This window comes from Garra rufa, chromosome 1 (assembly GCF_049309525.1).
Source record: "Garra rufa chromosome 1, GarRuf1.0, whole genome shotgun sequence".
Classification (NCBI taxonomy): domain Eukaryota; kingdom Metazoa; phylum Chordata; class Actinopteri; order Cypriniformes; family Cyprinidae; genus Garra; species Garra rufa.
The window spans coordinates 15,172,527-15,186,439 of record NC_133361.1 but is presented as its reverse complement, the minus strand read 5'-3'; the positions used below and the strand labels follow the sequence as shown (position 1 = coordinate 15,186,439).

General features: G+C 35.8%; 1 protein-coding gene across 1 annotated transcript; it reads left to right on the top strand.

The window, feature by feature from the left end:
• Positions 1 to 959: 959 nt before the first annotated feature.
• On the top strand, positions 960 to 6,249 carry LOC141289570 (uncharacterized). Its single transcript, XM_073821746.1, has 6 exons — positions 960 to 975; positions 1,367 to 1,426; positions 1,650 to 1,709; positions 1,868 to 2,563; positions 2,855 to 3,499; positions 5,003 to 6,249. Exons 1-6 carry the CDS (start codon positions 960 to 962, stop codon positions 6,247 to 6,249), a joined length of 2,724 nt encoding a protein of 907 aa, XP_073677847.1.
• Positions 6,250 to 13,913: the final 7,664 nt, after the last annotated feature.

Genomic DNA, 13,913 nt, shown 5'->3' with positions numbered 1-13,913 from the left:
CAGAAGGTTCAAACGCTCACTGATGCTCCAGAAGGAAAACTATGCATTATAAGAGTCAGGGGGTGAAAACTTTAGAACAGAATGAAGATGTGTTATTTTCCTTATTTTGCCTAAATATGTTTTTCTTTCTTTTTTTTCTGTTTAGTAGGCTACTGCCCTTCGGAAGCTACAGACAATATAACATGTTTCCCAGAAAAAAATAAAAATTACCCTGATCTTCAAATTTAAAAAGTTTTAACCCCCCGGCTCTTAATGCATTGACTTTAATTCTGGAGCATCAGTGAGTGTTTGAACTGTACATGATACATCTTTGAAAACGATTAAATTAATTTTAACTCAATTTTGTGCATCTTTGATCCTTTTAGGGTGGGAAGCAGCATTTAGTCAGTTTCTAGTTTGCTGTCTGAGAAGGGAGAATTAAATCCTACAATTAAAGTTATATTGTAGACAAGATTCACCTCCACTAGGACAGTCATCTTTATAAAGTCATTTGATTAAGGAATATTAAAAGTCATGTTATAACTGTTGCAGCCGTGTTTTACTGAGATTCTCAGTAGTGTTTAAAATTTCAGTTTTAATTATTGGAACGTTTAGCTTTACCTATTTATCATAAAGTTTGTAGATGACATTCTTCTAGATGCATTTTGAATGTAGGCTAAATGTTGCGTTAAGCTTCTGTTTTCACCGTTTATATCATGTTATATTCATGTTATATCAGTTTATATAATTCATATTTAGTGGCGATTGATGACAATCGGTGAATCATTTAAAATCAAATAACTTTTTTATATATATGTATATAAAAGAAACGAAATACTTTCTTTGATTCTCTTAGTATTTATCGTTTGTCTTGTGATTTAAAGTCTCCACAGGAGGGCGCCGGTGAGTTTTTACTGTACAAGTGCATTTGATCGTCACGTGACTTTCGCTTTTACAAACCTAACGGAGTTGCTGAGATTATGGCACACAGCGCCTGTGAGATCTGGATTTAACTAACCACACACTGTACTAACATAGTGCTTGAGTTAACCAGCAGAATTAACGCTTACTGACTATGGATAATCTCCCTTAACCAACATAACCTTTTCTTTTTCGAGTTGTTTGCTGAGCTGTTGTGCTGGCTAGTGTTAGTTTAATTTTGCAATTTCCGGACGCTACACGAACATTCATGTAAAGTATAACAACAAAGTTGACTGACAAACTATATTTTTAGGCATGTTGTTTTTATATTGTTGTCATAATGGCACGACACTGAAAGCTCTAAGCTGGCTTATTCTAATTTGATTACTTTGCCACTTGTAGCAATTGTTAAAAGTTACTTTCAGCGTGTTATTGTGGAGATTGTAATGTAAAATTTTTGTTTCAGTGATTGCTGGATCTGATCTTGCTTGCAGTAGTCGGAGCATAGATCAACCTCCTCCTAATAGTAAGTCTTTATATTTATAAAAAGGACCTACACAATGAAAACTTTAAATCAGAATTCAGTTGCAAATATGCATCACGGTGGATACTGTTTCCCTCTTTAAAAAAAAGATTAAGATTAAGCATGTGTTTTGAGTTTCAGTAAGTGATGTGACTGATGTAATGTGTTGAAAGTTATTTTCCACATGCTATTGTGGAGATATTGTAACGTAAGACTTTTGTTTCAGTGACTGCTGGATATGATCTTGCTCGCAGCAGTCTTTGCAGCATAGGTCAACCTCCTGATAGTAAGTCTTTATATGTATGAATACATGAAGAAAATAAAGAGTGCGTGGAGATTTGGGGCAGAATCAGAATTCAGTTCCAAATATGCATCATGTTTTTTTTTTGTTTTTTTCTCTCTTAAAAAAAGATTAAGATTAAGCATTTGTGTTTTGTGTTTCAGTAAGTGATGTGACTCCTCTGAGGGTTGTCCTCCTGGGGAAGGATGTGTCAGAAAACAGTCAAGTGGGAAACTTCATTTTAGGACGAGCAGCATTTGACAGTGAAGCTTTTCCAGGCATTATAGAGAGACTGAGAGGACGATTAAAGGACAGACATGTAACCATCATCAACAGTCCTCAGCTGCTCCAGACAAACATCTCAGATCATCAGATCACACAGACAGTGAGAGAGTGTGTGTATCTGTCTGATCCAGGACCTCATGCGTTTATAGTCATACTACAGTATAAAGACTTCACTGAGGAGGACATGAGAAGAGTGAAAATTGTCCTGAAAGAATTCAGTGATGAGGCGATTAAGCGCACTATAGTGATCACGACTGATGAAGAGACACATGATGCTGAAGGAGCGTCTGTGAGAGCTAATGAATTAATTACGCAGTTAAACACTGAATGTGGAGGAGGACATCTGCAGCTTGATCATAAAAATGAGGAATGGTGCTCAATAGTATTGCAACGACTAGAGAAAATCCTTGAAGAAAACAGTGATGAATATCTCACTCATGAGCTGTATCATGATACAGAAGGATCATCAGTTGATGAAGATTGGAGCAGATCTTCTTCCTCACTCAGAATAGAAGAGGAAGAGTCGGATAAAGATGATTATGGAAAAGCAGACACTCGTACAAAGAAAAAGGAAGCAAAAGGTTTTCTTCATAATATATCAAAAATGTCTCTTCATAAGTATTCTTGCTTTTGCAATGACATATTTAGATGTGTTCTGACACCAGTTCTGTATTCATGTTTCCACACATTTTTTACAGTTAGTACTCCAGATCTAAGAGCAGAGCGTCGAGCAAAGAGTAAGTTTATGAACCGAGATAAAGCCAAGTGTTTTTTAATTACTAATACTTATGAAATTAATATAATAAAAAAGATATTTGAAAACGTTACAGTGAACTCTTTTATTGTTGTTGTTTAAGGAAGTGTATATGCGAGCAGAAAACAGAAGCTGTGTGTTGTGTTGTGTGGAAGCGATGGAAGACTGAAAGCCTTCGTATCAAAACTTCTAAGAGGGAAAAAGCAGTTTCTTCCCCTCTTACACCTGAAAGATAAAGAGTGTGCAAGGAGAGACATTGAGCTTCATGGTCGTCTGATCAGTCTGGTGGAGCTTCCATCTCTGACTCAGCTCTCGGAGTATGAAGTGATGCATCAGACTCATCAATCTGTGTCTCTCTGTGATCCTGGAGTTCATGTTTTCCTCCTCATTATTCCTGACGCTCCACTGACTGATGCAGACAAAGCAGAAATGGAGGCGATGCAGAAGACTTTCAGCTCAAGGATCAAAAACCACCTCATGGTTCTTATAATCCAGGAGAAGAACGTGTTTAGTAAACTGATCAGTAGTAAAACTCATATGTGTCCTCAGTCATTTGGAGGTCGACAGTTTGTTTTGGAGAACGGCTCACAGATTCCAGATCTGCTGCAGGATGTGGAGAACATGGTACAAGAGAACAGAGGAAGTTACTACACGACCTTTATGTACCTTCAGGCTCGAGTAGAACTGGAGAGAAACAAACACAGAGCTGAAATAGAGGAACTGAGAAGATCTTTGAGGAAAACTCCATCAACAGCAGGTATGAGTTCATGAAAAAGTGTGTTAATGTGTTCTTGCCCATTATGTAAATTGGGTGTGTGTTTGAATTTGTGAAGATCCTGTAAATTAAATTGTTATATACAGTGGTGTGAAAAAGTGTTGGCCCCCTTCCTGATTTTTGTTTGTCACACTTTAATGTTTCAGATCATCAAACAAATGTAAATATTAATCAAAGATAACACATGTAAACACAACATGCAGTTTTTGAATGAAGTTTTTTTTATTATGAAGGGAAAACAAAATGGCTCTGTGTGAAAAAGTGTTTGCCCCCTAAATTTAATAACTGGTTGGGCCACCCTTAGCAGCAACAACTGCAATCAAACGTTTGCGATAACTTGCAATGAGTCTGTTACAGTGCTGTGCAGGAATTTTGGCCCACTCATCTTGGCAAATTTATTGTAATTCAGCCACATTGGAGGGTTTTCGAACATGAACCGCCTTTTTAAGGTCATGCCACAGCATCTCAATAGGATTCAGGTCAGGACTTTGACTAGGCCACTCCAAAGTCTTCATTTTGTTTTTCTTCAGCCATTCAGAGTTGGATTTGCTATTGTGTTTTGGATTATTGTCCTGCTGCAGAACCCAAGTTCGCTTCAGTTTCAGGATTTTTTTGGTAGACAGCAGAATTCATGGTTCCATTGATCACAGCAAGTCTTCCAGGTCCAGAAGCAGCAAAACAGCCCCAGACCATCATGCAGTGTTACTTTTACTTTTACTTTTTACACACACCTTCCAAAAAGTTCAACTTTTGTCTCGTCAGTCCACAGAGTATTTTCCCAAAAGTCTTGGGGATGATTAAGATCTGTTCTGGCAAAACTGAGACGAGCCTTTATGTTCTTTTTGCTCAGCAGCGGTTTTCATCTTGGAACTCTGCCACGCTGGCCATTTTTTGCCCAGTCTCTTTCTTATGGTGGAGTCATGAACACTGACCTCAACTGAGGCAAGAGAGGCCTGCAGTTCTTTAGATGTTGTTGTGGGGTCTTTTGTGACCTCTCGGATGAGTCGTCGCTGCGCTCTTGGGAAGGTTCACCACTCTTTCATGTGTTCGCCATTTGTGGATAATAGCTCTCACTGTGGTTCACTGGAGTCTCAAAGCTTTAGAAATGGCTTTATAACCTTTTCCAGACTAATAGATCTCAGGGGCAAACACTGTTTCACACAGGGCCATGTGGGTTTGGATTTTTTCCCTTCATAAACAAAAAAACCTTCATTTAAAAACTGCATGTTGTGTTATCTTTGATTAATATTAAAATCAGTTTGATGATCTGACTCATTAAAGTGTGACAAACATGCAAAAAAAAAAAAATCATTAAGGGGGCCAACACTTTTTCACACCACTATTTATCCACCTTATTTTCCAATATTTAAGTAACTATTTTCTGTCAATATAACTAGAAGAAGGTTGCTTTAGTAAATGTGATTTTATTTTATTTATTTTTTTTATGTTTCATGTCAGTAGTTGTTCTTTTCTTTCTTTTTGCAGGTTTAACAAACAGTTATGTTGCTGTGAGGATTGTGCTGCTGGGAAGGACGGGTGTTGGGAAAAGTGCAACGGGAAACACGATACTGAGAAGAGAAGCTTTTATATCGAAACTGACTTCACGCTCAGTGACCAGAGAGTGTGAGAAAGAAACTTCAGAGTTCAACAGAAGACGGATAACAGTGATCGACACTCCAGGCCTGTTTGATACTGGAGTTGATAATGTTGAGACCAGGAAGGAGATTGTGAAGTGCGTCTCAATGGCGGCTCCTGGTCCACATGTGTTTCTGCTGGTGATTCCACTGGGACGATTCACTCAAGAGGAGAAAGATGCAGTGAAGATGATCCAGGAGATGTTTGGAGACAAATCAAGAATGTACACCATGGTGCTTTTCACCAGAGGAGATGATCTGAGAGGAACAACAATTGAAGAATTTATTGAAGCTAATGATAGCTTACAGTACCTCATCCAGCAGTGTGGAAAGAGATACCATGTGTTCAATAATAATGAGACTAAAGGTAAGAGACAGGTTTCTGCATTGCTGGATAAGATTGACTGTATGGTGGCAGCAAATGGAGGGAGATTTTACACCAGTGAGATGTTCCAGCAGGTGGAGAAGAACATCAAAGAGGAACAAGACAAAATCATGAAAGAGAAAGAAGAAGAGATCAAGAGAAAAGAAGAGGAGCTGAGAGCCAAATATGAAGCAGAAATTGAACAAATGAAGAAAGAAAATGAGAGAGAAAGACAAGAGATGCAGAGTGAACTGAGAAAAAGTGAGGAAGAATTCAGAAAGAGAGAAGAAGAGATCAAGAAAGAAACGGATGAAAATCTACAAAAAGAGCTGCAGAGAAAACTAGAGGAGAAACAGAAATTATGTGAAGAAGAAAATGAAAGAAAAGAAAAAGCTTTGGGAGAACAACAGCAAAACTTCATAAAATACCTGGAGGAAAATCACAAGAAAGAAAAACAAAAACTCCAGGAGAAGATTCAGAGTGAAACAAGAGAACAAGCAGAGCGTGAATATCTCATAAAACTTGAAAGAGAAGTAGCTAAAGCTTTAAAAGAAGCTGAAGAACAACTACCATGTAGCGCAAAACGAGCTCGAGACTGGAGTCTGTATGGAAGTTTTGTTGGAGCAGCTGCTGGAAGTTTAGTTGGTTCTTACGAAGACGTCGTGTGTTGGATTATCAGCATACGTTCTAAATATCAAGCTCAAATGCAAACTGAAGAGTATGTTCAGGTATAACCCCATTTCCAAGCAAATTGGGACGCTGTGTAAAATGCAAATAGAAACAGAAAGCAGTTATTTCATTCACAATAGAACATAGAAAACATGACTGAGGAATTGTAGCATTTGAAGAAAAAAATTGACAATTTTACATTTGATGTCTGGTCTCAAAGTTGGGACTGGGGCAACAAAAGGCTGAAAGTAAGTGTTTCTAAAAAAGAAACAGCTGGAGGAACTTTTAGCAACTAATTGTTAATTGGGAACAGTCAGTAACATGAGTGTGGGTATAAAAAGAGTATCTTAGGGAAGCAGAGTATTTAAGAAGTAAAGATGGGCAGAGGTTCACCAGTCTGCAAAATAATTTTAATAATCCTCAGAGTAAACTTATGAAGGCTTTGAATGTCTCTACGTCTGCAGTACATCATAATAATAATATCATAAGATTCAAAGAATCTCGCAAGGACAGTGGCAAAATCTTTTAAAACATTTTGGGTGAGAATCAAAAAATGTTTGTCAGGATTGGCTATATAAGTTGTTTTTCCCCCTCTACATATTTCATCCAGTGTTTACCAAAATTGTGCCTCTTGTATTCTTCAGACACAACTGCATTATCTAGACTTAATAGCAAAATTGCTTGGACATTTTAATGTCTGGAAAATGTATTAACTAAATAAATAAAGTGTTGTTGTTTGCTGACTCTCAGCTCAGTTTGTCTCTTTAGCAACAGATAAACACAGTTTTATGTGCTGTGTCAGAATGTAACCAACAATGCATCAGTACATGTTAAAAATGTTAACACAAAGTGGGCCAGATATCAGCCATAATCTGAATAAATGTTGTAAATCTGTGTTCATCTGTGTATGTAAACAATAATTTAAGCATTATCTTTTAATTTAAATACATCCCAGTGAAATAACCTACAATAATGTGGTTAAAATGTATAATACAGAATTTTAGCAGACATTGTACGACCTCAAATCTCGAAATAAGATGGAAAAGCACAATTAGTCTTTTAATAATGTGGTCTGGATAGGAAATAAACTGTTTGTGTTCCAGTCCACGGTTTTTTATTACTGTATCTGTATAGTACAAATGCTTTTGTGTTAGTATTTATATTGTTTTGCATGTTCTATAGCGTTGTATTAATTAAGTTAGAAAATATAAATAGTTTAACATGCGCTCTCCTGTGGTGGATTTAGTGTATGCATTTATGTCAGTGTAAATCTTACTTTCGTTTTCGAAAACATCGAGGAGTTGGTGGTAAAATGACGCATATTTTGGGTAAGGTGTTAAACCACACATATTTGACACAAATCAAAATATAATTTTACACCGATAAAATGTTTATTTTTACTGCTGTCTTAAAATTTACTTTTTTAAAGAAATTAATACTCTAGACTCCTGCTGCTGTGTGCTTGCACGTGCAAAATTAAAGCATGGGATATCTTATTATTTTGAGTTGCCAAGTATTACCTGACTGGATTGAGATTTTAATCACAGGAGTTAAACACACGCGACTACGGTATTTATAGCTTTGAATACAGGCTCCATATAAGGGTATCCTCTTCTGACAAGCGCATGTATTTCTCTTCTCGCTTTTTTCTCCCCTAGTCAGATTTCCAGTGGCGGTTCTACACGGAGGCCAAGGGAGGCCCGTGCCCCTGTAGACGTGTCCTTGGCCACCCCTGTGGCCCCCCCGTACTGACCAAATAAAATAAAATAAAATAATTATGGTTTTACACACGAGCGCCAAAAGCGGAACTAATGCGACGCATCGTTCTACTTAAATGGGTAAATTAGAGCGGCGCACACAAACACTGCAGCAACAATTAGAATAAACCAAAGACACTGTAGAAAAACCATATTCCTAAAAACATGTGCTAATTATAAACTTTTACTCTATGATGGTTAAATTTAACAGCTAATCTGCGATTCAAATGCGTGTAGTTGGGCGGAAACCCGCTAAATCTGGCAACGCTGAGGCGTTGTCAAGCAAGCGCGTGTCTAGCAACAGAACAGATTTAGAACCTGCGCAGGAGATTCTCCTCAAAACGATAAACTTTTCCTTTTCAAAGTGTAAAAAAATTAAGACCCTTGGATTTAGATTTAAGACAAATTAAGACATTTAAAGGCCTTATTTTAGGACAACGGAATTTAAGACTTTTTAAGGATCCGCGGCCACCCTGAACAATGAACAGCTGTATATTTTTATTAACTAACGTTAACAAAGATTTTACAAAGCCATTTACAAACTTGATTTAATTATCAGTGTGAAAAACAAAAGTAACACGGTTATGTGCAAGAACAACAAGTCACTCACGAAATGAAATTGTTTTGCTTACTTTCGACTCTTGCAACAGGAGAAATAAATCGTAGCTCCTCTATCCAAGAGTAGTTCTAATTGTTGCTGCAGTGCATAGACTGAACCATATTCACAACAGATGTATCTTAAAGATCTAGAGAACAGAGTCAGACATCAAACAGAAGAGAAATATGAAGAAAAACTGAAGAAAATGGAGAGTAAAATCAAACATTTGAATCAGCAGATTCAGTCAGGAGGTGAGTGTATTTTTTATGCTTATGCATCTTCATCAGAAAGTGGAAATAGTTCTCTCACAATTTTGCAGAAAGATTTATCTGATTTACAGTTGAATCAATCTTTTGAGTAAGCTCTTTTCCATTAACTTGTCAAAGTGGTTAGCAAAACAGTAGCATGATGCTTTAACTAACGAAAAATCAAGAACTAATCACAATAACGGGAGTTAAGTTAAAAGCGACAGTTCACCCAAAAATGAAAATATGCTGTTAATTTACTTACCCTCAGGCCATCCAAGATGCATAAGAATCAAAAAAGGAATTCTAATAAAGTGAAATGATCTTTTGGTCTTTGCATGAAGTTTCCTAATGATGTATGCACAAACAGAGCTGGGTTGTAAAATATTTCATGTAATCTGGATTGCAGAGTAAATTCCAAAAAGTAAGAGTATATTTAATTAGTTATTTCAAAGGGACAATGGACAGTCCAAAATGCCCCAGATTAAGCTAGAACTAAATTCCATCTGCTGTCCCTATTTAACAAAAACATCAGAATAATACCATGTACAATACCGTGTTTAAAAGATAAGGAGTATAATACACCACATTGAAACTACAATCCAAATTTCTGCAAGACATCCCCTATAAATATTACAAAACATCACCCTTCAATTATAAACTTTTCAAAACTCAAAGTTATGTAACAATTTCAATACACTTAAATGCCTAATGGTCACAGACATGATTCAACTGAAATTGTGCTAAGGTAGGACACTGTCTAATATTAATTGGTGAATTATTATCAGTTATTGGCAGCTCTTAACCCTTTAGAACGTACGATCACACCAGTGTGATTTGTCTTGGCTGGTCCCTGAAGCGTACGATCACACCGGTGTGATTCGAACGTTCGCTGCATCACGTGATCAGCTACTGAATTCAAATATGTTTTGGCGCTTTGGCTGTCTCTGAGCCAGATTAGACGCGCTGAGTGCTTGTCATAATATCACGACTATTCAGTGCTTCAAACCATATAATGCTTATTTTAGGTTTCAAACATTTAAATACACATAAGTACTAGCAAAACCATACATTTATAGTTTGTAAAACACACACAGATGTCTATAGAAGCAGCAATAATGATCCTACAAATATATTCTGACAACATATTTTATTGATATCATATACAGATTATGTAGGTAACTATAAAGTTCACTCTATTCTTCTCCCAGCTCACTAGAGACTTACTTTAATGTCTTTCGGGAGGAGAGGATGCATTTGCGTGTGTTAAATCCCACAGCTCGGATTCAGCGCGAACAAACATGGCGGCGCCCATCACCCGGTATAGATGAACTAACGCGGTCATAATAAAAGTCTGTGGACTTTTAAATACATTTAATTGCACATATTTCGAAATCGGAATATCAGATATTTCATATTATAGCGGACATGCTTGTAAATATCGATAATAAAAAAGGGAAAACGAAATAAAAGCGATCCATGTGTCTTACAGTGCTGTTGTGGCTGCGGTGTGTCAGATGATGCGTCGCCATGGAAACAGTAATGCGAAACATTCTAAAATAACGGTCGCCTAAAAAAACTCACACTTTGGGGTTAGATAGAATATTTAAAACTCACGTGTGAAAAGGTTAAATCTGATTGACCAAAATCAGTAACTCTACAATTCACTGCACAATCACCTCTTGCCAAAGCTCTATTTTGTCTGAAATTTTTAGTACAAGAAAAAATAAATTCTTTCAAGGGTGAATGTGCAAAATTATTAACAATTTTAAACATTAAACAACACTTGCAAAAGCACAAAAGCAAAAAAAACAACAACAACAAAAAAAAAAACTTATTGATAATTATGATATTCTTGTCAAATACTTTTAAAGCATATTTATACAAAGTATATAAAGGTCTAAGAGTGGATTTTTCTGTCCAAGACCTTTTTATAAAAGTAAAATTTCTAACTTGAGGGGTCTCTGCATGGACTTCTAAGTGTGTAACTCCAAGACCAATCACATCAAATAATAATTTATTAATTTTTGTTTTATTTTGTAATATCGAGTTGAGCGATTCATTGAGTAATAATTGAGCAGTGACTTTCTGGATCTTTGATGCTGATCTAGACATGGAGCTGTATAATACCTAAGTAAAAGAGCATACTAACCAGATTTAATTCCATCATACAATGACATAAACTGTCATTGACAGTTAAAAGAGGTTTAGATATTGAAGTTTTATTGAAAATAAAAGTTTGGTTTAGTTTGACTTGAAAAATAGCTTTTCTCTGGCTGCTGTATATCTGTTTATAAGACATAACTGTTTTGGTCAAACAAAATAAAGACATTGTATAATGTATAAACATTCCATTGTCTTTAATGTGTTTTTCAGTGTCAGCAAATTTCTCTGAAAAACAGCTAAATCTGGTGTTGTGTGGAAATGATACCCTTACAGTCTCTGTGTCAAAACTCTTACGAGGGGAGAAGATTAAACCATCACATGAAGAAGCAATCAGGTCAGAGAGCGTCTGGAGAAAAGTGGAGCTTCATGATCATCAGATCAATCGGGTGGAGCTTCCAGCTCTCAGTCGACTCTCAGAGGAGGAAGTGATGCGTCAGACTCTCCGCTGTGTGTCTCTCTGTGATCCTGGAGTTCATGCTTTCATCATCATTCCTTCTGTTGGTCCTTTCACTGATGAAGACAAAGCAGAAGTAGAGAAAATTAAAATAATATTTGACTCCAGAGAGCACTTCATATCGCTATTCGCAACAGATCTCACTGACGAAGGATTTGCAACAAAGTTTGTAGATTCAAAGAGGTTAATCAGTCTCTGTGGGGGTCAATACAGACTGATGGGGTTAAAAGGACCTGAAAACTCAAGACAGATCCCAGATCTACTGGATTATATAGAGAACATGAAGACTGAACCATATTCACCTCATATGTATGTGAAAGCTCAAGAGAACAGAGTCAGACAGGAGGTTGAAGAACAACATAAGAAAGAAGAATGGAGACCAAAATCAAAGAGTTAGAGCAGAAAATTCAGTCAGATGGTGAGTGGATTTTTTTGTTCTGTGAATTATATATATATACTGTATATATATTGTCTAGAATAGCTAATTCTTATGAAGATTGTTGAACATTTCAAAACTTTATCTAGGGGCTATCAAGGCTATAAATTCCATAGTTAAAAGATACAACAGAAGCAAACCAAAGACACTGTAGAAAAACCATGTTCTTCCTTAGCTGATTACCATTTCACTTCAATGAACTCACATATTGTATAGTGAGGAAATGAGTTCCACTGTGATGGACCATATTGGACATCTGTTGATTTACATCTCATGCTAATTTTAACTAGAGGTCAAAATTAATGCAACCATGCAAGTGCATTAATTGATATGGTCACACACACAAACATTTCTTAAGATACTTACGCTTTCTATGTAACAATGATATGTGACCCTGGACCACAAAACCAGTCATGTTTGCATACCTGTGCAATAGCCAACAATACAGTGTATGGGTCAAAATTATAGATTTTAGTTTTATGCCAAAAATCATTAGGATATTAAGTAAAGATCATGTTCCATGAAGGTATTTTGTAAATTCCCTACCGTAAATATATCAAAACTTAATTTTTGATTAGTAATGGACAGTGCTAAGAACTTAATTTGGAGAACTTTAAAGGCGATTTTCTCAATATTTTGCACCCTCAGATTCCAGCCTTATTCAAATTTCAGATGATGTATAGATCTCAGTTTCCAAAAAAAAAAAAAAAAAAAAAAATGCCCCTTGTGACTGGTTTTGTGGTCCAGGGTCATATATAACAATAACATTCAATGACCAGTGCTTTATTTTTGTGTCAAACGTCTGCTTAAATTTGAGCAAACCACTACTTTCGGTAAACGCTATCTCTTACAATCACTTTCACAATCATATTTCTAAATAAAAGAGACTAGAAGTATTGTGATTTCCAAATTAGATCTAGGGATTAAACATATTTAAGTGTTAAGTATGTTCTTTTGTCGATATGCTAATCGTAAACAAGTAGGATACAAACAACTACAATCATTGCTGTAGTAGAATTATAAAAGATTTTGGTATCCCAGCTGGCATTCGACCGACCTTAAACGTTTAAATGTGGTTGAAATAATGTCAGTTTATGAAAAAACATTCATTCAACGTCAAAACAACATTGAATACCAAATGGTTGAAATGGTGTTGTTAACTAACAATGGATTCAACATAGAAATATAAATAAAATTTGAATTGTACGTCAGATCAACATTATTTTTACAACCATGACTTTTAAACATTTTGTTGAAATATATCAGTAGAAAAATAACGTTGTTCCAACATTCATACAATGCTGATCAATTGACTGTTGAAAAAGTGTTGATGCATGAACAATGATACAACAGTGAAAGATCAACTCTGAATTAAACGTTTGTTAAGTAACATTAATTCAACGTCAAAACAGCGTTGAATACTAAATGGTTGAAGTGGTGTTGTTAACTCACTACGGATTCAACATAGGAATAAAAATAAATGTTTTAGTTGTACGTCAAATCAACATTATTTTTTACAACCATGACTTTTAAACATTTTGTTGAAATATATAAGTACAAAAATAACGTTCCAACATCCAAACAATGCTGATCAATTAAATGTTGAAAAAGTGTTGATACATGAATAATGATACAACGTTGAAAGATCAACTCTGAATTAAACGTTTGTTAAGTCATAAAAACGCTTTCTCTACAATAATGATATTTTGAATAGAAATAAGTCTTTATTTTTTTCATTATTGGTTTAGTAATGGGTTGTAAGTGAATCAGTTATTTAATAATGAAGGGAATTTATACATTTGCAGACTCAGTATAGGGTTAGGGTTTTGGTAAGGGTTAGAACTGAACTAAAATAATTCTAAGGTGCTTTAATGCAATACCTAAAAGCAGTGTATCATCCACACTCTCTGTCTGTCCTCCTAGACTTGAACATACCTCTGTCGCCAATATCTGTTTGTTAAAGCCTAACAATTTTAAAATTAGATCAATGTTTTTAAGAGAGATTATAATTTCTACAGGAACAATTTCTTTAATAGGCTAATGTAAATTGGACTCAAGTTTGGTCATTACCTC